Here is a 27,189-nt window from a genome sequence, read left to right on the forward strand (position 1 = left end):
TGAAAAATCTTTTGTTGGGCTAGAGTCCAGGATTTGTAGCCTAAGCAGCAGATTCTGATCCTAGAGGTATATCATAACATGAAAAATCCACTAATTACTACACTTGTCTGCAAGAACAATAGTGAATGATGTGAGATATTTACTGATGCATATCTTAGGTGAGAATGTGGCCCCAAATAGTCAACAGGTCAGGGTAAAATAGGCATACAATGAAAACAGCAAATATGGCATATCCATCTGCCTCCTCTACTCCCTCCCACCACCACCTCCCCAAATCAAGATATGGAAGGAGAATAAATATTTTTAATTTTACTATTGCTCTATACAGAGAAAAAATATCAAGACTCTTCCTTGTGAACTTTCAGAATTGTACGGTACAATTTATTGTAAAAAATGCTGCTACACAACCTTCACTCATTTGAAAACCTCAAATCCTGGTAATAAGACTCCCCTTTCTTGACTATTGATACTAATATAGCACATCTTATTTAAACTAAAATAATTTTAAAATTTGAGCTAGACTGGCTAATGCATTCACAGCACCTCATAGGCAGTTGTCTTAATAATATTGATCTGCATTTTTATCTTGGAAAGGCAGTTTAAATTTCCATTATCTCAATTGGACTGTTCAGAAGGCTTTGAAACACTATTCCAGGGCATGGAGTTGGGGAGACAAGCTCCTGATTACAAGGAGCGCTTCATTTTAAGAAGAACAGGAGTACTTGTGGCACCTTAGAGACTAACAAATTTATTTGCGCATAAGCTTTCGTGGGCTACAGCCCACTTCATCAGATGCATAGAATGGAACATATAGTAAAAAGAGGTGTGTGTGTGTATGTGTGTGTGTACACCCCCCCCCCAAACTTTTAGAATAAGATACTAGACCTTTTATTTATTTATTTATTTATTTATTTATTTATTTATTTATTTATTTATAACATACACACACACATACAGAGAACATGAAAAAGTGGACGTAGCCATACCAACTGTAAGAGGCTAATTAATTAAGATGAGCTATTATGAGCAGATTTGTGTTAGGTCTAGTATCTTATTCTAAAAGTTTGGTACATGCTTTGTAGTTTAAAAGATCTTCTAATATCCATGTTCATTTGATTTATTTTAAGATACACAATAATGCGTGCCATGCATCTAATAATAGAATATGGCCTATATTTTAATACTATGGATTTTGAAAATAAAGGAAGCTGGAGCCTTGCACTTACTGTTACTTGTAGACTTCGCAGCAAAGCTACTTCTAGTCAGTTTCTCTTTCATAAACAGAGGGCGTGTCTATACAACACTGAGTTCGTGTGAATCGACCCCACACTAGCTTGCCATACGCTGTCTGTATGGACCTTGATGATGTGCACTAACAGTTCCCTAGTTCATTTTGATCTATCGAGGACTTTGAAATACGACTTGATCAAAGTACACAAACGAACTGACACTAACAGAGACTTAGGGCTTGTCTACCCTGGCACTTTACAGCGCTGCAACTTTCTCACTCAGAGGTGTGAAAAAACACCCCCCTCACCCCCCAGCGTAGCAAGTTTCAGCGTTGTAAAGCGCCAGTGTAGACAGTGCACCAGGGCTGGGAGCTACGCCCCTCATGGTTTTATTGGTTTTTTTTAAGAGCGCTGGGAGAGCTCTCTCCCAGTGCTCTGCCATGACTACACAAGCCAGCGCTTTAAAGTTGCCAGGGTAGACTAGCCCTTAGTGTGTAGGGGGCTAATGCAGAGTAGATTCATACCCCAACTTGCCTCCAGTTAAATGTTTGTGTAGAGAAGCCCTATGTTTAATAGGAAACTGTTTTAATTTAAAACATGTCTTACCAGACTCTCTTCAGAGTGCTTTTAGAACTGTATAATCTCTACACTCCACTTGTCCCATGTGTTTCCTGCTCCACGTACATTGATTCACCATTTTTTTCCTGCATGTTGCTATGTTAGAGGCATCCCTTTAATTGGAGTGATAAGTGTGCTGTGACTAATTCCAACTTGTAACACCTCCATGTACTTCTGATTCCCATGCAGAATAGGACTCCCATATTTTATTTCAAGATGTTTTGAAGATGCATGCAACGGAGTAACAAGTCTATAGATATTGTATTTACTAATCAAGCTTTTTTTTTTTTTAAAGCACTGAAATTCCCATAAAAAAAAATGTCAGTGTATAATGGTTTTTGAAATCATTTAATTAAGATTTTCATCATGAAAATGTGAAGGAGAACACTACTGGAAGATCATGAATTGTATCTTTATAAGCTTAGTTATACTGACAGAAATAAATTGTAATATCTGTTCTTGCTGATATACTGCAAAATGGAAACAAACCAATATTATCCAAGGAACTGTTAAGATTATTGGGAATATGGCAAATATAATTCTTATCCTGCAACCTTTATAGAAGTAATCCCACAAAACAGGGTGGATTGATTTAAATCAGTGATTTTAATTGACGAATTCAAAATCAGCCAGCAAAAATCCTTGATATAAATGATCTGTTTTAATCTTGTTTTGCATTTATAGTTTTTAGTTCTTTTCCTAAAGAGAGGTTGATTCTTGTTGCCTGGTATCCAATAAAACTTGTTGATTAGCAACTAAAACATGCAGCTTTTACGCTAAATTTGATACTTTTTAATAACCAGGAGGAAACATTACATCTATATGTATTTATTTAAGCTTAACACGCATTTATTGAGGTTCTTAATATTTGCATTTTTTTAAAGTTGTTAGAAATGTGCCATTCACGTTTTTCTGATTTATTAGATTAATTTTTACTTGTGATTTGTGTCAAGCTGCATTTGGATGGAAACTGGAATTAAAATAAGAATGCAGAAAAACTGCAATTCAAAATTGTTTATTAATTAACTAAAATCAAACTAAATGAGCTGGAAATACAAGGGAAAAGTAAGTTTATCAAACACGTTTTTCATTTAAAACTAATTTTTTAGACAAAGGAAGTATTTTATCTGTAGCTAACAAATTGAACTGGTTGTTTTTGGCCACCATGTTCACTATGTCCTTCAAGATTTTAGAACTAGTAGATCTCATCCTTTCACACACCCTTTTTTTATTTATAAATTGGAAGTGAAAAACAATCTTTTCAGTCAGCTGTCAGTTGGTTTCTCAACTTTGAATCTGTCATTGAACTGAGCTAGTTAAATAAACTGAAGTAAGAAAATATTCATATCTGGGAAGATTTATCAAATATCCATTTATGTTCAGAACTTACTATTGAAATTTTCTCTACAAATAAGATATTGTTAATCAACTTCAGCTAGATTTTTGTGAACTATTTATTATTTTATTATTCTAGTATTGTGTTTAAACTGAATCTCTGACAAAAAAAAATAATTTTCTTTTAGTATTTTAAACCCATTGGAAATTCTTGAACTGAAAATTGTTGTTTATGTCAAAATCAGGATACTCTTGTTCAACACTAAAGCTAGTTTAGAAAAATAGAACTATAATAGTGTAAATTACTTTTTAGATTAAAATTTCACAAGTTCTGATTGTTTTTGGAATGGTGTTGAACTTGCTGATTTTTCAACCCCTGATGCAGTGGAAAATAATACTATTTAATTAGTTTATCAATTTTGGATGGAAAATCATTGCAACTGTCAGACTAAAGGCATTATTGCTGCTTTACATAAAAAGTTTAAAACTCGAAATGTCTTATGTGTCCACTGATTTTTTTTCTTTCTTACAGCTCTGCCAATATCTGCCGTGCTGAAATGTTTTAAGTTTTAAAGTTTTCTTCCTTTCTTTGTTTCCTCTGTTGCTGCTTTTTCTGTGACACAAGCCTTTCATTATAGTCACTCTTCTTTTTTTTCCTTCCCCACTTCTTTCTTTTCCTTTTTTGAAGCCATGAGAAGCCGATCCATTGGTGAATGTGCTCTGCCATCGGCCTATATACGCAGTGCTAAAAGTGCTCCTGTTCTGATCCATACTTCCAAACCCTTCTTGCCTGATATTGTTCTCACTCCCCTTTCTGATGAGCTTTCAGGTAGTGCCACCTCTGCTAATTTCTGCACCCCCTTTATCACTTTTTTAATCCTTCTGCTTTCAAATTCTGCTAAATCAATAAATTCTTCAAAGTAAAATATTATGGGGCAGCGGGAGGAGAAGGGAAAAGATTAAGAATAAACATTTTGAGTTATGTGAAATATCATGCTATATTTGCAACCCATTCTGGAGCTGTTAGAAGTTAGTGCTGTGCCAATTTTTATTATTAATATGAAAATAATGGAACTTTTCTGCTTTTTCAGTTTACTCAATAAGGGTAATTTAACATCTGGTAATTTAAATAAGGGTAATTTAAATCTGGGGGATAGAATTGCTCTAAAGCTTTATTTGTGGTGGAGGGAGAAGGAGAGGAAAAAGAGGAACAGATTGTTTGTTTGACTGACTTGCCATAGGCAGTCTTTCAACATAAGAGTTTTTGAGCATGCTGTCCACAGACATTGTACTGTCAACATTATGGCAACTGTAATAGAAAAGTAATTTGTGATTGAATATCTATAAGGAGATTATCTTTAGAAAAGCCATGTAGCATGGCAAAATATATTCTACAGTATGCCTGCCTCCTTTTAAAATATATAAAAAGTGGAAAATATATAGTTTAAAATCCCCAAGCAGGTGTGTGTGGTTTTTTTTTTTGTTTTTTGTTTTTTTTAAGAGAGGATAATGTCTTCTGTACAGAGCTGGAGTTTTCTGAAAACATGATTGGTGCTGCAGGATGGTTGGCTGGAAGTTTGACAATAGCGTCTTCTGGAGAATTTAGTTTTTCAACAAATAAGTAAAATTTAGAATTAGCACAAACAAATTTTAAAAGTAACTAGCTGGTTGTGCTAGATGTGTTTGGGTATTTTTTCCTGCTGTTTGTAAGTACCTTCATTAAGCTGTTAGTTTCTTTTCTGCTAACATCCCTCCTTATTATCCCCTGCCTAACAAGGTCTTCATGAAGCAACCCGACAACTTGTTACCTTTCCTCTAAAATGTGCATTCCTGGCTAACCCCATCAGTATTCCAAGGTACTCTACTCTGGGAAGCAGGTTGGACTAGAACAATGGTTTTCAACCCCCCTTTTTTTTCTTCTTTTTTTTTCTTTTTTCTTTTTTTTTAAATCCACAGCCCACCATATCCTGCAATCTTTTATGTGTAAAGAATGGTTGGATTTGGGTCTTTGGATAATTTTTGGGGTTGTTTTTTAGGGGGGCAGTATGGTGTAGTTGATAGAGCACTCGACTGGGATTGACGCTTCCTGTCTCGGCCATTAGTCTGCTGGGTGACCTTAAGCAGGTCAGTTTGCCGCACTGTGCCTCAGTTTCCCCATCTGTAACGTTCTTTCTAAAGTGCTTTGAGATGTGTGGGTGAAAATAGATTTAAAAACTAGATGGTACCAGTATACTCCATTTATAAGAATCGCTGATAAAAGAATCAAGCGCATATAGTGATCAAAACCACTGGGACAAAATAATTCCCTCTACTAACCTATACTCCGCTTGTCAGAATAAACCACTTATAAAAATCAAATCTTCTGGGACAGATGTGATTCTTATAAAAGGAAAGCACTGTATTATTATTTTCATTTATTTATTTATTTATTTATTTGTCAGTTGTTGATCTAAAAAAAGTGGGGTTAGAGAATTTAAGGTTGCTAGGACAGGAAGAAAGTTAATGGTGGGGTCTTGTGCCCACTGGTGTGTTCCTTCATAACCCAACTGTGTTGTTTTACCCTAGTGTTTGAGTTTTGAGTGAAAATAATGCATTGAGGTTTTTGTGCAGAATTTCAATGTAATATTTTTCATTATATACTCAGTGTTGCTTGCTAATGCCATACTATTCTAAAATCTGTTTCATGAAAGATTGGGCTAATCTAAAAAAGCTTCAAATACGCCAGCGGGTAGAATGGAGTTAGGAAGATTAATTAGCACTATAAGACGTCTAGTAGCCCTATTCTGATGCATATTGATCTTTTAATCTGTAAATCTTGATTGAATATTCTCCTTGGTAAAAAATAAAATGCATTCAGTACAGCATCAGTATACTGGTAGATGAAGCACCAAACACTATATGCATACATATGTAATATAAAGAACAATGCAAGTGACCATGATGTAGTGATAAAGCTCCTTAAAAGAGCCTCTACATCTTAAAATCAAACAAACAAAAACCACTCTTCTGACTTCAAAACAATTGATGCTTTTTCCTATATCATCCTCCTCTCCCACAGAAATAACTGAGGCTCTAAACTGACTAACATGTGCTTGGAACACCATGGGTTTTGTTGTTGTTTTAATTAAATGAACACAAATCACTGTAGATCAGTCTTAGTATTTAAAAAGGGAAAAAGAAGGCTTTTACCCCCCTCTCTCTGGTAGTACATCTTGAATTGTGCTGAGAAAAAATTACACCTTCCGGATGCTGTTCTGTGGTGTATAGCATTTGAGAGGTCATTTAAAAAGGAAAGGAAAAATATGCTGAATACTATTCCCCATAATGGAAGGACCCACTCAAAAGTTATTAGCTGCTATCAGAGAATGAAGGCTGCTAATTTGCCTCCTACACATTCTTAGGAGTTATGAATTTGAATACTGATTATCTACTGAATTCCTTTAATGGTGCTCAGAACTGGAGACTGGATTTTCTAAAAATATTACTTTGAAAGATCTTTTTTTTCTGCAGCGGGCCTCTTGCTTTAAAAAGACATTTCCTTCGGTGTGCAATTATAATTATCTTGAAATTGTCTGTTTAAGATAAGCGAGCATTTTTCTACTTTTTTTTCCCCCAGTACACCCAGTGAGTAAGTATTCAGTCTGGCTTGTACTCCATAAAACTAGTTCATTTGAAGCTATTGAGAACTCAATCGTGCCTCTGCCAATAAGCCCTCTGTTAGAGCCAGCATTGCCCATAACAGCCTGAGAGGGAAGCTGCAACCCAGTGAGTCAAGGCTCCACACTTCCAGACCTTTTCTTCCCACTTGTTTGGAGGTAGTTGGATCAGTTTTATAGAGGCTGCATCAGTTGCAGTGCTGTTATCTGTGATGCAGATAGCTGATACAGGAGCATAAGGGGCACAATGTGCTCCCTCCTCAGGGCCGGCTCCAGGCACCAGCGAAGGAAGCAGGTGCTTGGGGCGGCCAATAGAAAGGGGCAGCACGTCCGTGTCTTCGGCGGCAATTCGGCGGCGGGTCCCTCAGTCCTTCTCTTCCTCTTTGAGCTGCCGCCGAAGAGGAAGAGAGGGAGTGAAGGACCCGCGAATTACCGCCAAAGAATGAAGTGGCGCAATTGAGCTGCTGCCGAAGTGCTGCCAATCGGCTTTTTTTTTCCCTTCGCCACTTGGGGCGGCAAAAAGCTGGAGCCGGCCCTGCCCCTCGTATCCTCACACCACCTTCATGTAGTGCAGGTCACCATTTGGCTGGCCTGAGTTAGTTCATTGAAAGATAACACTGGTCTACAATTTTTGAGAAGTCGTCTGCTTCAGAGATAAAATGTGCTATTTATTATGTATTTTGATGTGCTGAATTCAAATATGACAATTAAAACAACTGATTGGCTACTGTTTCTAAGATATTTAAGTTTTTACATTTTATGTCTATGTATATTGTGTAGATAGTAGAGTTTTAATCATAAATTGTAAACCTAGGTCTTTTCATGTGTTTATGGTTGCTTTACATGATAATATTTCACCTGTCCTGTTTATGCAACACTTCAAAAATCAGCAAAAGGGGTTATATAAATAAAATTTATTATGAAACAAAAGGCAAAAAATTATTATGTACATAGTTTAGTCCTATTCAGTGTCTACTCGGCGCTTCTTGGCTTGTCTCTTGTATTCATTAAATGGAGCATCTCTTGTCACTGTCCAGCAATAGTCTGCAAGCATTGATGGGCTCCATTTGCCCTGATAGCGTTTCTCCATTGTTGCAATGTCCTGGTGAAATTGCTCGCCGTGCTCGTCGCTCACTGCTCCGCAGTTCGGTGGAAAAAAATCTAGATGAGAGTGCAAAAAATGTATCTTTAGTGACCTGTTGCAACCAAGGCTTTTGTATGCCTTGAGGAGGTTTTCCACCAACAACCTGTAGTTGTCTGCCTTGTTGTTTCCGAGAAAATTTATTGCCACTAACTGGAAGGCTTTCCATGCAGTCTTTTCCTTGCCACGCAGTGCATGGTCAAATGCATCATCTCGAAGAAGTTCACGAATCTGAGGACCAACAAAGACACCTTCCTTTATCTTAGCTTCACTTAACCTTGGAAATTTTCCACAGAGGTACTTGAAAGCTGCTTGTGTTTTGTCAATGGCCTTGACAAAGTTCTTCATCAGACCCAGCTTGATGTGTAAGGGTGGTAACAAAATCTTCCTTGATTCAACAAGTGGTGGATGCTGAACACTTTTCCTCCCAGGCTCCAATGACTGTCGGAGTGGCCAATCTTTCTTGATGTAGTGGGAATCTCTTGCACGACTATCCCATTCGCAGAGAAAACAGCAGTACTTTGTGTATCCAGTCTGCAGACCAAGCAAGAGAGCAACAACCTTCAAATCGCCACAAAGCTGCCACTGATGTTGGTCATAGTTTATGCACCTCAAAAGTTGTTTCATGGTGTTATAGGTTTCCTTCCTATGGACTGCATGACCAACTGGAATTGATGGCAAAACGTTGCCATTATGCAGTAAAACAGCTTTAAGACTCGTCTTCGATGAATCAATGAACAGTCTCCACTCATCTGGATCGTGAACGATGTTGAGGGCTGCCATCACACCTTCGATGTTGTTGCAGGTTACAAGATCACCTTCCATGAAGAAGAATGGGACAAGATCCTTTTGACGGTCACGGAACATGGAAACCTTAACATCACCTGCCAGGAGATTCCACTGCTGTAGTCTGGAGCCCAACAGCTCTGCCTTACTCTTGGGTAGTTCCAAATCCCTGACAAGGTCATTCAGTTCACCTTGTGTTATGAGGTGTGGTTCAGAGGAGGAGGATGGGAGAAAATGTGGGTCCTGTGACATTGATGGTTCAGGACCAGAAGTTTCATCCTCTTCCTCGTCTGACTCAAGTGAGAATGATTCTGGTGCATCAGGAACCGGCAGTCCTTCTCCGTGGGGTACTGGGCGTATAGCTGATGGAATGTTTGGATAATGCACAGTCCACTTTTTCTTCTTGACACACCTTTCCCAACTGGAGGCACCATGCAGAAGTAACAATTGCTGGTATGATCTGTTGGTTCTCTCCTAATCATTGGCACTGCAAAAGGCATAGATTTCCTTTTCCTATTCAACCACTGGCGAAGATTTGTTGCACAAGTGTTGCAGCATATGTGTGGGGCCCACCTCTTGTCCTGATCTCCAATTTTGCAGCCAAAATAAAGGTGATAGGCTTTCTTAACCATAGTGGTTATACTGCGCTTTTGTGATGCAAAAGTCACTTCACAAACATAGCAGAAGTTATCTGCACTGTTCACACAAGTACAAGGCATCTCTGCTCACTTTGGCTAAACAGAAATGTGTCCCTTTGCGAAATCAAACACTGACAAATAAGAGAGCACGACACTGTATGATTTCTAGAGCTGATATAGGGCAATTTGTTCAGCAGAGTGATGTAAGCTTCGTTATGATTGCATCATCCATGACTTCTGGGAATAACATGATGCAATTCATATCATGTATGACGCAATACCAGCTTCAGATTGCATCATTCATTGTTTTGCCTAAAAAGCAAGTACTGTCCAAACCCAGTCATAGATTTATTCATAGATCCAGTCAAAGCTGTATTTTAGTCATTTCTGGTTTAAATTGAGATCCCTTCCCTTTATAACTCACTTATCCTCCGCCATTCCCAAGTCAAGGATCAGATATACTGACCCAATAGCATATCTTGAAAACTAGAGCCAATCAACAATTTTAAGCATCATTTTTGTTCTCAGTGACCCAGAATTAGTAAAGTTTGAGTACATTTATTTCAGAAGCATTTTGGCTGTAGAGCAGTGTAATCCTCTTGGCTTTATGCCTTTTCTGTCGTGTGCTCCAGCTGCTATGAGGATACCTGCTCCTATCTTCTAGCATGAAATGGGGAGCAAGAGAAATTAATGTCTATCAGAAATATATGAAAAATGTAGTTCCTGGTGCAACACTTTTTTATAATGAAAAGATGCATACCCCTTCATAGTGGCCGTGAGCTGCAGCTTTACTAAATCACATTTCTGCTTGCTTGATATAATATGATGAATGGTGGAGAATTCTTGATGCTCATTCTGTCTTTCAGTTTTACAAGCTGTTCACCATGTTCTTAAGGGTTATTCTGTTGAGCCCTGAGGTTCTGTGTTGTCAGGCTCTAGCGTTGCATTCAGGAACATCAGGCAGTGGGATGGTGGCATGTTTGGTGGATACCAAACGGTTATGTTTAATCACCTGGCAGGTCAATTTTCTCCAAGAACCAAGTAAAATTCTAGATTCTGATAACTGAATATTTGTGGCAATTTATATGTCCAACACAGTGTTTCTAGTGATCAAGGGCACAGAATTGGTAACCGGAGTGGGCTTCACATTTAATTTGTGGCATGAAAGCTCTAAATCTCTTTACCTGATAAGATAAGGAGGCAGCAACATGGCCTGCTCTTGAGAGAATGTTAAACATTAATGTTGCAGCATAAATGCCCAGACCAATACCATTAACCTTTTGCATTCTGTCAGTTTAGGCTGATGACTACAGCTAGTCCATGTAGAAGAGCATCTTAGCATCCCTGAACTGTTCTCCCACTAGGGGTGGCTAATTCTTTAATACTCTTGGAAAGAATCCTATAGAGGCTGTATTTGTAGTGACTCGCTCTTCATAAAACCTTAATTTTTGTAAAGTGTTACAGGAAACAAATAGATTAGCAGGTCCATGTTATGGTAAGTAATAGCAATGAATAGAGGCCAAAATTTAAAGATAATCTGAGTGAACAGGGATTTCACATCCCATTACACTTTTCTTTTAGTATTCTTTTCACATGTGCTTGTTTCAGATCCTTAGCATGTTCATAAGACTGAATACATTTCAGAATGCACAGCTAGATAAGCTAGGAAAACACTGCTTTCGTGACTGCCCCTTTGTGCAGGGTAGATGGTGAATACATTTTCCTAAAGGTAAGATCCTCTAGTTTTGTATTGGATGGGACTGGCAGGGACTCAAAGCCTTTCCTTAGAACCTCACTTGTTCTAATTTCTACCATATGAGGGAGGTCCGATGCTGGCTTCAGATTTATTGACATAAAATATTGTCATAGGCCTTTGTATAGGTTTCTAATGCTGTTGGAGAATACTGCCCAATGGTGTAACCAGAGCCAATTGAACTGGATTGGAAAGTACAGCTATACATAAACCTATGTTGAAAGCTCATTGTCTGCCTTCACTACCTGGCCACTGATTCTCTCTCTCCTGGAGTTACACGTGCATTCCAATGTCCATGTGCATTCTCCCATGCCTCTAAAACTGCCAACCCAGGTGCATGTGGCAAATGCCATATGCTGCTAGTATGGGGAATATCTGACTGGATTAGGCAACTATAATATCTCATGAGAGAGCCTTATAATGCTAAATTCTGTGGGAGGAGAGTTGCAGATGACTAAAGCCACAAGAGATACCACTTGTGCCGTTGAGTGGGCACTGGAGCCAGTAGCCATACCAAACATCTGATCAGTCCATCCATCCCCCTGCATTGGCTCTGATTCTGATCCCAGAGCGGGGGGACCTAACTTACATTGTCAGCAGTGAGCTGGAAAGCTTATTTCTGCAAAGGAACAGTTTCTCCCTGTTTTTGTTACCTTTGGCTCCCAACCAAAGAAGGCCTCTGTTATGGTTTGTGTGCTCAGATGTCCGTTTTTATACTTCTTCACAGGCTTCAGTCCCTCATCATCTCAAAATAGTAATGTTGTCTCTGCTTCTTCCTTGTTCTTTCACCTCACCTTCAAGTGTCTTCCAAATTGGGGGTGGGGTGTTCTTTGAGCGCTGGTCCCTATTTGTACTGTGGGGTGTGCATGCGTTCAATGCATCTGAGTCCAGAAGATTTTTTGATAGCAATGGCTGCTATTCTGCATCTGCACAGTCATCTTCCTGGTGCTTCAGACCGAGGGTATAAATGGCAGCATGGACCAACCACCTCTCCAGTTCCTTTCTACTGCCCCTGGTGTGAAACAGAATGGTCCAACACTTGCTTCCTTCATTGATTTATCTGTAAATATTTGTTATTTTCCGTAGGGTAATAGTTTATACAGATAGTTGTTCAGTGTTGCTAAATTTGGCGATATTTCCCCCCGCCCCCCCAGAATCCCGGACTTTAAGAACTACATCTTTTGTCGCTGATCCTTCCCAGTTCGGTGACAACCACGTCCAGTCTACTGCATTGGAGAAACTCATGTTCACTCCAAGTGCTCAATTGCCAATCCTTTCCTCCAAGAACCTGCAAGGTATGTGAGTACCAACTGCAGAGGTTCCTAATGGACCCAGACCCAGGAGAACCCCTTGTACAATGAGCTGAGGAGCCACAGAGTGCTCCGCCAGGCTCTGTAGACTCCATTACTGCTACCAAGAAAGGTGGGTAAAGTCCTCCACCGTCTCTAAGTGGAAACATTAGGGAAGATCCTCTCATAAGCAGAGGGATAAATCTCCATCTGAGCTCTTTCCTAAGAAGGGAACCCCCTTTTATAAGTCCTTGGGGACGGTACCACAGCAGTTCTTTCCGAGCATAGCACTGAAATGCTGGCTCTGAAAAGCAAGATTGCTTTGAAACTGGCACCATCGGCTACCCCGCTACTATCCAAAGCACCATTGAAAGAAGAGTATTGGCCACAACCAGCACAGATAGTATCAGGATTTTTGACTTGGGAGTCCTCATTGCCAAGATCTCTCATTAAGCTGACTCTGATGGTGCAAGCAGAGAGGAGCACTCATTTCCCCCCTCCATTAAGAGAAAAATACAGTGAATCATAGAATAGAATCATAGAATATCAGGGTTGGAAGGGACCTCAAGAGGTCATCTAGTCCAACCCCCTGCTCAAAGCAGGACCAATTCCCAACTAAATCATCCCAGCCAGGGCTTTGTCAAGCCGGGCCTTAAAAACCTCCAAGGAAGGAGACTCCACCACCTCCCTAGGTAACGCATTCCAGTGCTTCACCACCCTCCTAGTGAAATAGTGTTTCCTAATATCCAACCTGGACCTAATATCCAACCTGGACCTCCCCCACTGCAACTTGCAGTGCTCAGCAAGACCTCCTCATCCTGCAGGATTCTAAGTTTTCCCATTCTTTCAGGCCCTACCATTTCTAGAGACATTCTGACTTCCACTATTCAGGAGTGGCACAACAGGGGAAGTCCTTCCACCAGACCGTCTATTAATCAAGGTCTCGCTAAACCAACAGTATCGTCAGTGTATGCAGAGATTCGGTCTCTGGTATGCTCTACTAGCAGAGATACTATGAAGTATACAGTACCATCAGCACTGCTCATGGAACACAATCCAAGCAGATGATGCTCCTCATGAATATTGGTGCCAAGGGGGCAGAATTTTTATTTACTCATTCAACTCCAAAATTTGGTGGACCAGGCAGCATCAGAAAGGAACAGACACCAGCCAAAATTCACCCCTTCTGATAAAGAGGCTAAGCATTTGGACTTGTTCAGTAGAAAAGTCTCTTCCTCCACTAGCCTGCAATTCAGAATAGCAAACTATCAGAATGGCCAAACTCAATTTTGTGAACTATAACAAATTCACAGAATTTCAGATAAACTCCCACATGAACTTAGTGGACAGTTTGAAGTGCTTATTGAGGAAGAAAAGATTGCGAGATCATTACGGCAGACTGCACTTGCTGTAGTTGACACAGAATGCCATTCAATGGCCATGGCAGTGGTCATGGGGAGAGCATTGTGGGTTCGGTCTTCTGGGTTCCTGGGAGAGGTCCAATCCACGGTAGAGGGCTTGCCCTTTGAGGAGAACTGTCTCATTAGTGAGAAGACAGAAGTCCCTACGCTTACCAAAAAATTATAGGGGAACTGTCCATTTGCTTGGTGTTTATACACCAGCATCCAAGAGTTTTCCATAGGCTACAACCATACAGGCAAAGACCTACTTTCCAACCATTTTTCCACCACAGACCTTATGAGCCTCCAAGGCAGTGTCGGAGGCTGCAAAGAACTACACAGACTGCTCCTCTTGATTTTTACCTTCGGAACCCGGCCATCTCTAAGGAAACAATTATGACAAGATTGTCTAGAGCTGTGAACCAACTCTGCTCCTACACTTGTCTTCCTATACCCAATTTGGAGGCCATCTAGTCTATTTCTTCAACGACTGGTGGACCAAAACATCCAACAGATGGGTTTTCGACATTGTTCATGCGGGATACATGATACAGTTCCTCTCCCTTCCCCTTCACAATCTCCATCCCTGTTCCTCTTCAGGGACCACTGTCATGAGGAGATGCTCGTTCAGGAAAAAGGTTCCTTCTGCATCTGGGAGCCATAAACTCCTCCTCAATAACAAGGAAAAGGGTTCTATTCGATATTTCCTGATTTCTCTCCCCCCACCCCCCAAAAAAGGGAGAATGGAAACCTATCCTAGATCTATGATGACTCGCCATCTACATTCAAGCAGTATGTTTCAGAATGGGAAGGTTGGCAGCAACAATTCTGTCATTAAACAAAGGAGATAGGGATCTCACGTTGAGAACTGTGAACCAATTTTTATATAGATATCCACTCCGTATACAAGAAATTTCTCAGGGTCACTGTAGGTCCAAAACACTATCCCTACAAGGTGCTTCTTTTGGCTTTCCTACAATCCCAAGGGTGTTTTCAAAGGTGATGTCAGTCATGGCAGCTCACCTCCAACACAACAGAATTTCTGTCTTTCCATACCTCGATGATTGGCTGTTGACAGGGAGATCTCATCAATAGGTCCATTCAGCAACAACAGCTCTACTCAAGCTGCTGCGACCACTGGGCATTTGTGTAAACAAAGAGAAATCCATGTTGGTCTCCACATAGATGATCAAACTTTATTAGAGCATCACTGAACTCTATCAGTGTCAGGGCATATCTCCCAAAGGACAGACTCCTGATCATGAAGGCACTAGTCGCAAAGCTTCAAGCCAGTCCACAGACATTGGTTGGGTCATGGCTTACTCTCTTGGGTCACTTGGCTGCCTGCACATATGTAACACTGTTTTCAAGGCTTCAACTTCTCAGCCTATAAGTCTGGCTCAAGATAGTATATGTCCCAAGCAGAGACAGCATGGAAAAACAGGAATCTATCCCTCACAGTATACGAGACTCACTAAATTGATGGAAAAACAGTTACCAATTGTGTGTATGGGACTCCCATTCATTCCCCCTCCACATGAGAAAATACTCATCACAGAAACCTGCTTATTGAGATGGGGCACTCATCTGGGTGAACATACAGCATGCATGAGACGTATGGACTCTACAGTTTGGAATTGCAAGCAGTCCAAACCTTTCATGCATGCGAAAGGTTTCTTCCATACATAAAAACAGGACATGTTCAAGTACAGTCAAACAATATGATGACAGTATTCTATATCAACAAGCAAGGCGGCATGAAATCCAACCCAGCCATCATCCTGTGAAATTGGTGAATCAGTCACCACATCATTCTATCAGCAGTGCACCTTTCAGGGATACACAATATTCTTGTGGACAGCCTCAGCAGATTCCTATCTGGGGATCAAGAATTGGAACTACAGAACTGTCTGGTTCAATCGACATTCCAGCAATGCGGACCCTGACGTGACTTGTTTACAATTCAGGACAACGCAAAATGTAGTACCTATTGCTTTAGGGGCACCCAGAGTAAAGACCCCAAAGGAGAGACATTTCTACTGCATCAGGGCAGCTGATGTACCGCTCTCCACCCGTCCCACTCTTACTACAAGCACTGAGAAAGATGAAGCATCATGGTTGCTCTCAAATAGCCCAGACGTTTCTGGTATCTCTGCATTCTTCAGATGTCAGCTCAACTGCATGTTACAATCTTGTTCTCCAGGCTTTCCTTGCCCAAATGCCTGAGCACAGAGTGGAGGAGCAATCAGGGCCTGATCTTGCTGTCCACCATGCCTTACTTATACATGACAGACAGTGAGACTGGCTAAATTGGCTGTGACAGCTCCTCTGCCCACTTGTTCACAAGGTTGCATATTAGAATGCTAGTAATCTTTTTATCAAAACTTGCTTTTAGCACCACTGGACTTTGAGTTTAAGATTTTCAAAGGACTCTAAGGGAATTGGGTGCCAATCCTATTCATATTGTGTTGGAGTTAGCCACCCAATTCACTTCGAGTCCTTTGAAAATCCACACTTAAGGAAAAAAGTTGTTGAACACCAGCCAATGTTCGCTAGTTAAGAAGGCTCAAAAGAAAGAAATTCTTCCAAAACCTTCACTGCATGTGCACTGTAATGCACTAGTTTTCAGAAAGAAAATGACTAGCTCCAATCCAGCCTCTAAGATCGCACTTTTTCTGGTGGGGGAAAATGTGACATTTCTCCTTGAAAGTCCATCAGCTGACTAACAGACTTGTGGCAAAAATAATAATCTGTATTATACATATAGGACATTTTTACTATGGCTGTAATTATTGAATACAAGTCTTGTCATTTCTTCACCTTTCGGGTGCTTCAAAATTGTGCTATAGCTCCATGAATAGAATAGCAGTAAACTTTCCAAATGTAATCCACAAAATAAAAATGAGGATTTGCAAATTGATCCTTGTAGTTAGAAATGTGATCAGTAGAGTCTACTTAATTTGGAGGCATATCTGCAGTCTTCTATCAAGGAACATTTTTAAATTAGAATCCTTTAAAATAATTATATATGGCTCCATATCCATTTGGGACACTCTGTGATAACTAAAACATACATGACACTTCAGAGAAGGGAGAGTGAGGCAATGTTATTGATGAGGCAAAGGAAGGAAAGATGCCTGGAAGAAATAGATTTGAAGGTGTTGGGCAGAGAGCAGGCTTACTGAATAGGAAATGGGAAATTTTCCCAAGCATTGGGATGAAGAGGCAAAGGAAGCAGTAAATTGAGAGAATAGGGAGGAGCCAGAGGGGGATACTTAATATTGAGCCTTTACAGCTTTCCTCCAAGTTGAGTGCAAAACTCTGATGAAACAGTATTATGACTGAGAATTGAAACGTAGACGAATCTGTTTTTTATAATGTCCCATAATTCAACCATACCTCTGCAAATGTTTTATATTTTCTTACATATCATACAGTCAATCCTAGAAACCTTCAGAATGAAAATATTTGTCTGTAAGAGCTCTAAGATGATAGATGAGAGCCAAAAAATCTGCTTCTTTCTCTCCATCCTCTGAACAAGCCTTCCCTGATTTCTGTGACCCTTCTGCAGATATTGAAGCAGGACCCCTCCCCATAAATTATGTGGAGAATCTCCTGCTCTTTGCCATTTGATCTCAGAGCATGGATCCACTTCCCGGCTATGTGCCTATTCCGTCATGCTCCCCACCAGCTGCTATGAAGTTGTCTGCTTGTCCTGTCTCTCAGCATGAAGGAATGGGTGGGCCCAGCAGATGGGGATAGGGAGGTCAGAGGAAGGAGAGATGTGATTGGGTTGGATTGGCGCATCTAAGAGCCCTGAGTTGCAGCCTTTCCTTCCTTTGCCTAACTACAGACTCTCCCTGTCCTGCAACAACCCCCTCCCAGAATCTTAGGAATGGCTCAATCCTGAAGGGTTGCCAGCTTGACAAAGCCCTGGCTGGGATGATTTAGTTGGGAATTGGTCCTGCTTTGAGCAGGGGGTTGGACTAGATGACCTCCTGAGGTCCCTTCCAACCCTGATATTCTATTATTCTAACCCCAACTAAATCATCCCAGCCAGGGCTTTGCAAGCTGGGCCTTAAAAACCTCTAAGGATGGAGATTCTACCACCTCCCTAGGTAACCCATTCCAGTGCTTCACCACCCTCTTAGTGAAATAGTTTTTCCTAATATCCAATCTAGACCTCCCCAATTGCAACTTGAGATATTGCTTCATCTCAGTGAGGTGTTAACTCAGGTACTTAAAAATTTTGATATTTTTAGTATCATTAACTAATGCACTGCTAATCAAAGTGGGGAAGACAGAAGTAGGGTGATCATATTATGAACAACTGCACTCTGCTGAGAGAGGAATCTCATTTTAGTCACTCAAGTGGGTGCAGCTTATTTTGTGGACAGAGCAGAGCTTGGATGAGTACCAATACCACCTTTTTCTAATCTGCCCCCTGCTTGTCCTCATTAATTGCCTAATCCAAAATCCATTGAAGTCATTGAAGATGCCCATTGATGTCAGTGGGCTCTAGATCAGGCCCAAAGTATTAAGCACATGATAAATTTATTTAATTTTTTTTATCACAACCACACCGTCTTCCCCTCTTCCTCCCCCCCCCCAAATTACTTTTAGCATGAAAATATTTACTTTCTTTTTCCACCTCCACCCCACAAATGGATACATTCATATAACTCAGAAATGGCTATATGGAAGTGTACCTAACTTGTCCAAAATATTCACCTTTGGTTGAATAACAAACAAGAAATTTCAGCTCAAAGGTTAAATTGCTCTGCATACAAGCTCCTTAAACGGGAGGTTTGTAAGGTAACTTCAGGTTCAGTCTTAATTAAATGTTGCTGTCATCGTTTTAGGTGACTGTGAACTAGTAATTCAGAAAATTTTAAAGTGAAGTCAGCCCACTTTCTTTAACATAGGATGGTTAATCTTGCAGTAACATGTCAGAGTGTCTCTCGTTAAATTTTGGGGTGGAATATATCCTGGTTTTAAATACATCTTTGCAGTCCTGAAGATAAGACTGTCTTAATTTAACCTTAATAATTCCTCCATTTTTATGATCAAGTAACCTTGATGGTTAATAATGTTTCTGGCTTTTAAAAAGAATCTGCAGTTAAAAAAACATAACCAGGAAGTGAGTGATTCTAACAAAAATACGGCAGATATTTTTATAATAAAACTCTATTACACATTCCATTAAAAATACTGTCTCGAATAGCTGTAATTCCCATCAGGAAACTGATACTATTTGAGCATCTGTAACAGCCATTTGCTATTATCCATTTTTCTGTATCCCACATCACTGATTTGGTACTATATATTGTGTAATGTTAGTGTTTCCTTTAGCATTTTAGGAAATTTGAGGGATGAAGTTATAGTTTCTCAATTCAATGGATTATGTGAAATGGATTGGTGTGATCTCTGCCCATTTGCTGGGGGATATATATTGGGCCTGCAGAAGCCCTGCACTTCAATTAGTACTAACTTTCACTTGTATTAGCAGCCTAAGCAGAGGGGTCAAGAACTAATAATTGAATGGGCATAGAGTGCTTTCTCCTTTCACCCATAACTATGGTTTTTCTTTTATACTGGTTAACTGTATTAACTATTCTGTGGATGTAAAATTTCAGTTTCTAGGGGCTTGTCTACATTACCCGCTGGATCAATGGGCAGCAATCAATCCAGCAGGGATTGATTTATCACGTCTAGTCTAGACGCGATAAATCAACCGACGAGCGGTCTCCCGTCGACTCTGATACTCCACTGCGGTGAAAGGCGCAGGCGGAGTTGACGGGAGAGCGTCCGCTGTTGACTTACCTCATGTAGCTGAAGTTGCATAACTTAGATCGATTGCCGCCCAGTGTAGACCAGACTTAGGTCTTTAAAGTTCGTGAGAGTTACCAAACCTAAATTTACTTGAATAAAACTGTTTGGTGGTGGTGTGGGTTTTTTTTGTTTGTTTGTTTTGGTGTGTGGTTTTGGGGGGAGAGGGGGAGTAGTAGGTATGGTGGCGTTTGTTTGTTTGTTTGTTTGTTTGTTTGTTTGTTTGTTTGTTTGTTTGTTTGTTTGTTTGTTTGTTTGTTTGTTTGTTTGTTTGTTTGTTTGTTTGTTTGTTTGTTGGAAGTTAATTTGTGTTGTCTTTTGGTCTGGTCCCTGTCCTGGTCTGGTTTTTTGGCTTCCCAAAATGGGATCTGTTAACAGATATTACCACACTAACTGTTATCTGTGTATCAGTTATCCCTTTAGTTTTGCATTCTTGAAGACTAGAAATATGAGGAAAATATCCTTTTAACAATAAAGAATTAAGTTAACTTGTGCTTCATCTATACATGTGTGTCCCAAAGGCCCAAGCTCCTCCACATCTTCTCTTTTTAAAACTTAAGCCTTCATGTATGCATTATGTGTTAGATTAAAAAATAAATTACTAGAGACTGATAAATATTAGGTGTCACCCATTTGTACTGAACATTCTTATTTTTCCAGATAACTGCCATGTTCTCCTCTTGAATTATGTATTTCTCAAGAGTTTAAATCCATGGAGAGTTCTGCTGTTGAGATAATATTACAAGTACCTTTTTTTCTCTTTTGAACATTAGTTAAAATAATTATGATTGAATTATTTAACTTATTGGCACAGCTCTAGCTTTAACTGTACTTCCAAATGTTCCATGATCTCACTGTCCATTTCCATGCATGTTAACGTTTAAGCTGTGTTCTGATGGTCTAACTCATTTATATCATATTCTGTATGGATATTGTGTATGTATTTTTAACAACATTTAATATTGGATAAAATATCTTTGTACTTAAGAAACAAGGCTCTGCACTCTTCTGGTTTTTTGTTTTGTTTTTTTTAAAGCATATCATTAGGATATAGCAGTGAATGATGATAATAATAATAATAATTAATAATCTTTATAGACTTACCTTGTGCACATTACCTATAATTTTTTTTCTACAGACATTGATGATACTCAAATTCTTCCACGTCCATCTCGAGTCAGACATTTTTCACAGAGCGAGGACATGCCAAGCGAAGTTTTTGGTGCACTGAATGAGGAACAGCCACTGCCAAGAAGCAGCAGCACATCTGACATCCTGGAACCATTCACAGTTGAACGAGCCAAAGGTGCAGTTCCTGTCATTGACAGTTCATCCCATCATGCGCCAAGCTTACAGAGTTCCACTGAGACCTCTTCAATATATAGATCCACTGAAAGTCATATTACTGATACGAATAGCAGAGAGTCCTCCTTGGAAGTTGGGGATAGTATTTATGACCATCTCTGTCATTTGATAGGGCCAGTAGATCTTGCAAATACATCCTTTGAACAAAGCCAGTATGTTGACCTTGAAGGTGAAGATGATCTTCTTTCCTCTCTGAGAGAATATCTTAAGGAAAAAGAAGAACCTTGCAGTCACTATGAGATAGATAAATTTGAGGCTTCTCCTCCTGAAGTTGATACAACAGAAAATAGAAATGATAGTTCACCACTGGATGAATTAGAGTATAGAGATCAGACTGTTAAATATGCAAGTAGCAACACTGTTGCCGAAAGAGCTGAACATGTAGAAAAAAACCAAAGTGGCTTTATAAGTAATATTGCACCTACCCAGGTAGACAGTTTTACAAGAAATCAAGCGATCGATAAAGCCAAACAATTAAATATTGATAAACAAAATGAAAGCTTATTTGAGCATGGGTCAAGTAGCCCTGATAACAAAGAAAGGAAGAGATACCTGTACAGACAAACAGCCACTGAAGTTGATGTAGATGTAGCTGTGGAAGTAGCTTTAGCTGAAAAGCCTAGAAGTGCCCAGTTTAATGAAAAAATAACCTACACACGTGTTATGCATGCAAAGAAAGTTCTACCTAAAGCACCATTTAACCCTGAAATGCCTCACGCTACAGGCAAACTTTTACCAACTAAAAGGAGTATATCTGAAACAGTAACCCATAAGGCCAAAATCATGAAAATAACTGCTAAGAAACGAAATAGTGTTCATGTTACTTTTAGACCATCTACTGAGTCTGTTCAATTTTATAACCCTTTAGAAAACAAAGAGGCCCCCTGGAGGGCAAGACTTCGTAAACTCGGTGGCTTCAGTAGTGGTAGTGGTAGTAGCAACACAAGCACCAGCTCATCTGCTGTCTTGGAGCTAGTCAGACCAGGAGTATATAGACCTCTAGATGCAGCCAATGCAGCTTCAGTTAGTAGTAAACAGACTAAGGAATCCACAGAAGCTCAAACACCCATTTTGCAGAAAGAAGGTATTGCAGCTAATCAGTTGCATAATCGTAGTGCACCTAGGTCATCAGGTCAGGAGTCAGGACCACAGCAGGGCTCCCTGGGTGGTGTTTATAAAACTGTTGTACATGCTCTTTCGAAGCCGAAGGCAAATGTTTCCCCACAGAGGCAGAACAGAATACCAGCAGAGGCTCCACTGAGGGATCTGTACAGTCATGTAATGGGCTATTTTGGAAGGAAAGCTGCAGGTGAGCACTAACAGTGTGCACAGTGCAAAAGGAGAAAGGCAGCACCAGTTTGGCTTAATGCAACTGAAGCAAGCTCTTATAAGCAATCAAAAGGCTTTGGGATGATCACTGCTTTCCCTGTTTGGTTATGCATGCGCCTTTAGCCAGCTGAAATTTTCCCCAGCATAAGTTATGTTTACATACTTTAAATTACTAATTTCCCTTTTAAAGATACTTAGTTGAACCTCTTTGCTGCTGAAGACCATCAAGTTAGGGAAGAGGAAGAGACAGTAAATGACCTACCAAGGGATCAAATGCAAGTCTCCCTGCATCATAGCCTACACTAGAGGGCTTTGAAATTCAGCCTACTGTATGGCTTTCAGATATTTTTTTTTTTTTTTAATTTCAAGTGGAATAGTAAGTCCTGGTACCTATTGTTTGTCTGTCTGGTAAAAAGACTCGGCTATCGGCTAAAATTGCTAGTTCATTTAGTATGTTTTCTTCCTCCTCCTCCTTCTCTCCTCCAAAACAAAAAATTCTCCCAAAATTAGGCTTTGAAGTTGAGACTTGGCTTTTAATCAATTATGTAACACATACAGAATATTTTTAACATTAAATAAAACAGAGAAATTTCCTCTTATTTGGATGGTTTCATTAGAACAATCCAATGTGGCTTTAGTAATTTTTTGTTTGAACCATTTCAAAACATGCTTTGGCCTTTCTGTATGCATTCACTGAAGTGGATGCAGTTACACCTTGGCAATCTCTATCATTGCTTTCTTTTTCTTTGGATCATGGATGTGCATAAAGGTCTCATGGTAGTCCTTCTTCAGCTAAATATGGGACCTCTGTGGACTGATCAAACAGAACAAGGCTATTGTTCTAATATTCATCATCTTAGTTCACATTTTAAATAACCTTAAATGAACAATAAATTAACTTTCAGCAGTAAGGTAGGTTTTCCTTTTTACACTGTTATGCTAGCATGATTAACAGAATGTTCTGTCATGCATCCTGCATTGAGATGTTAATGCCACCTGAGGGCAGTCTTTGTAGGCATAGCACAATAACAATCTGGGCAGTGGTACTAGTATCATAATGTCTCAGAAAAAAGATTATTTCTATATCATTTGTTTTAACATATTTTATGTAGTTTCTCCAAGATAAACAGTTTACATTTGCAAAAGTATTGAGACACAAATTATTTCAAAATATCATTTTATTTGAAATTTTGATATTAAGGTCTTATGTTAAATTCATATTATTTTCACTGTAGTCTCCTGAGCGATAATTTTTATCTAAGAATATTAATTTGAACAAATTGCAACCTTAAAGGCTAAAATGCTATAATTAGATGTAACATTCATAGTATAATTAAGGCAATGTAATTCTATAAAATGTGGAAACTAAAAAAAGATAGAAATTAATTAGTTGTTCATAAATCACTGACCATTTAAAGAGTTTTTTGAGTTTGTATTCCATGTTGCACCATATATTATTTTTATTACATAAGATTTTATTTGCAAGTATACTAACTGTATACAGTACTACATTGACATTTATCATATTTCTTTATCTAGTGTACTTTCTTCTCCAGCATTGTTCCTCATTAGAAATAATAAAAATTCTTAGGATTTGTATTTTTTTTTTTTTTTTTTGTGATGTGGAGGAAGGGAGGAGGGATGTATGCAAGCAAGCATTAACAACTTTGAGTAGTGCTTATCTGTAAGCTTTCTTGCTCTTTAAGGTTATACTGGAAATTGACTAACACCTGCTTAGTGGGGAGGAAAAAGGAGATTTACTAATTCTTAAAACTGAATCTATTCAAGAGGAGAAAACTCTTAAATGCATGTTTGGGAAGTAATTTTTTTTTACTGACCTAGGTTTCTTGATTTGATTTCTGTTTTTTAAAATGTATTTTTAAAAGTATCCCTCACTATATGTAGTCATTCATTTGCTTTTAGTCAATAGAGAGGACATGAGTCAAAAGCTGCACCCTCTTGCTAGCGATATTGGCAGTAGCAATACAAATGTTCCTGACCTCATGGATGAGTTTATAGCTGAGAGACTCCGCAGTGGTAGTGCATTGGTAAGCTTTTATGATTTTTTTTTTTTTTTTTTTTTTGCATCAAAAACAATATGCAAATACATTTATAAAATTATTGCTCGAGTTACAGAAATATTTTATTCTGGATTTTAAGAACCAGAAATACATTATTTGAAAATTACTGCCCATTAGATTGTAAATCCTGTTTTTTAAGTCATGTTGCGTGTATATTATGTCACACACCATGACTTTAAAAAACAGGATTTACAATCTAATGGGCAGTGACATAATATTCACACACCATTTTATGCTAAAATTCTTCATTATTGATCCTGCAAACAATGTCACTTCATGCAAATTAGTATTCTGTTGCATCGTCTCTTTGGGTTGAATGGCACTAATCCTGAGCATAGTTACTTGTATGCATAAGTGTTTGCATGATCAAAGCCTGAATGTGTGTATTAACATACACAGTGTGGTATTGTATATTGTTCTGTGAAGGTGTATTCACTGACACAATCTAGAAAACTAAATATTTTTTAATGGTGTATAGTTTGCCTTCACTTCTTTTCTTTTCACTTCTGTTTATCAAGATATTTTTGTATCAATAGCTTTCTGCTCTAGAGCCTGACTTTTTCACTCTTGCCATATTTGATCAGTAATGCCATGTTTGAGATGTCCTCATTCATAATCATGTAAGCAGTTCTGTATTACAAGCATTGGATTGAGTTATCACTGAATGATTATGAAAAGAGGCAGCTGATTGGAGAAGATAAATGTTTTGTTAATTGGCAGCAATGGGAAAGGAAAAATATAAAATTACTATTTTATTGCAAGTTTTTCTGTCAATGAAGAGACTGAATGGGAAGCAATTTAAATTTATTATTTCAAACTTAATGATCACTCCAATTTTGTGTGGCTAGCAAATTCCTTTTCAGTAGGTTGTGGATGTATCCAATGCCGTTCTAAGGTTTGCTTACATATAAAGTTTTCAAAGAGTAGTTGGGCTCCTTAATAGCATGGGGTAAAGAAGGAACAATTTCCATGTAGTTAGTTTGGATTGATTTATCTTCATATCTGATGAATGATAAGTGGCAAGTGATTTGCCTTAAATGTCTGTTCAAATGCTGTTTTTTTCTCCTTCAAAGGTACATCCCATGTTTATCAGATTTGAACTGTTGGTGCACAATATATTGCATAGTCCCAATACAGCCTACAGCATGTATAGAACAAATTGCCAATCCTTTATCTTGTTGCCATGTTCCATTATTCAATTCCAAAACCACTGAATTTTTGGCCAATCTCTGTGTGTATTTAAAGATGTATTTTTTTTAATTACACCATTCAAAATCATTTGACTCAGATGTTACTTATGCTCCTCGTTCTTAGAAAAGATCTGGTTCTTTCTCTATATGATTCAAAGTTGAACATCATGTGTTGTTACTAAGGAATGAATAACCTTCTACTCATAAAATCAAATTAACCCTTACTATAAAATGGAAAATGTTAACTGAATTATATCAAAGTCATAAACTCATTCTATGGTTTTGGTAAATCAGTTTATTCCCAACAAAACAGAAATAGACACAAAGGGCAGATGAGTGAGGAAAAGGGAAGAACTTGCTTTTATAAGTAGGTGGTCAGACATGTTGACTGTGCCTGTTATCAGTTCAGGCAGGAAACCTGGCTCTTACCTCAGTGTTGTAGAAAGTTGTGGTCCCTGCTGAGGTCAGCTGGAATGAGGAATTGAGACCAAGTTGCTGGATGGAATTCTCCCTTGATCTTATGGCAGATTTGTAAAGGGAATGTCAGGCAAGGTCCAAATTGTTAGCCCAACAAGTGCTAAGTTGTTAGATCCATAGACTCATAGAATATTAGGGTTGGAAGAGATCTCAGGAGGTCATCTAGTTCAACCCCCTGCTCAAAGCAGGACCAACCTCAGCTAAATCATTCCAGCGAGGGCTTTGTCCAGCTGGGCATTAAAAACCTCTAAGGAAGGAGATTCCACCACCTCCCTAGGTAACCCATTCCAGTGCTTCACCACCCTCCTAGTGAAATAGTTTTTTCCTAATATCCAACCTTGACCTCCTCCACTGCAACTTGAGACCATTGCTCCTTGTTCAGTCATCTTCCACCTCTGAGAACAGCCTAGCTCCATCCCCTTTGGAACCACCCTTCAGGTAGTTGAAGATCCTAGAAACATCAAACTTATGTCATGAAAACTACACCAACCTGGTGAAACCTGTAATTAAGATTAGATAATAGGGAAAGGACAAAGGAAAGAACAGATCAGGTCTAGTGTTTAAAAAACAAAAAAAAATCCTCTCACCTGTTACCTTTAGTCTCTTAACTTTTAGTTCATAGAAAAGTTCAGGATGTTTCATAAAAAAGCTTTTCCAGATTTTTTGAGTTCTCCATCCTCACCCAAATAGTCCTAACTTGTTAAAGGGGCAATTGTGAGAGTCCAGGAACACACACACAAGGTTTCAAACACTTCAGTCTTTTCTGGGTAAGAAAGGATCTGTAGGTTCCATCGTCACAATACATTGAAAAGGTATTCAAGTGAATATTGAGTATTATGTTTAGTGTCTAGGGAATTAAGATATACATAGCATTTGACTCTTGGTGCATATCGAGATTCTGCTTTCAGTTTTATAGGCTGCAAGTCAAAATTTGTCAAGATTGTTTTATGGAGTTTTTTCTCACAAATACTTAATGAAAGCTAAGGTTGAAAAATTTGTTTAGTATTTTGGAGATAATTTTCAAAATATTCTCTCTCCATATTCTCTGCATCTCTCTAGTTTTAGCAAATATG

General features: G+C 38.9%; 1 protein-coding gene across 6 annotated transcripts in view; it reads left to right on the top strand.

Annotated features, from left to right (window-relative positions):
• The window catches only part of RALGAPA1 (Ral GTPase activating protein catalytic subunit alpha 1), a 246,013-nt gene that overhangs the window by 75,297 nt on the left and 143,527 nt on the right, over nucleotides 1-27,189 (top strand). For 2 of the 6 annotated variants that reach the window (XM_065403818.1, XM_065403817.1), the window contains exons 17-19: nucleotides 3,871-4,011; nucleotides 20,813-22,348; nucleotides 24,292-24,416. In XM_065403818.1, coding sequence (XP_065259890.1) covers nucleotides 3,871-4,011; nucleotides 20,813-22,348; nucleotides 24,292-24,416 — 1,802 coding nt within the window. The remainder of the gene's footprint in view (nucleotides 1-3,870; nucleotides 4,012-20,812; nucleotides 22,349-24,291; nucleotides 24,417-27,189) is intronic. The other 4 variants (XM_065403820.1, XM_065403819.1, XM_065403822.1 and 1 more) reach the window with 2 other exon arrangements.

This window comes from Emys orbicularis, chromosome 4, assembly GCF_028017835.1.
Source record: "Emys orbicularis isolate rEmyOrb1 chromosome 4, rEmyOrb1.hap1, whole genome shotgun sequence".
Classification (NCBI taxonomy): domain Eukaryota; kingdom Metazoa; phylum Chordata; order Testudines; family Emydidae; genus Emys; species Emys orbicularis.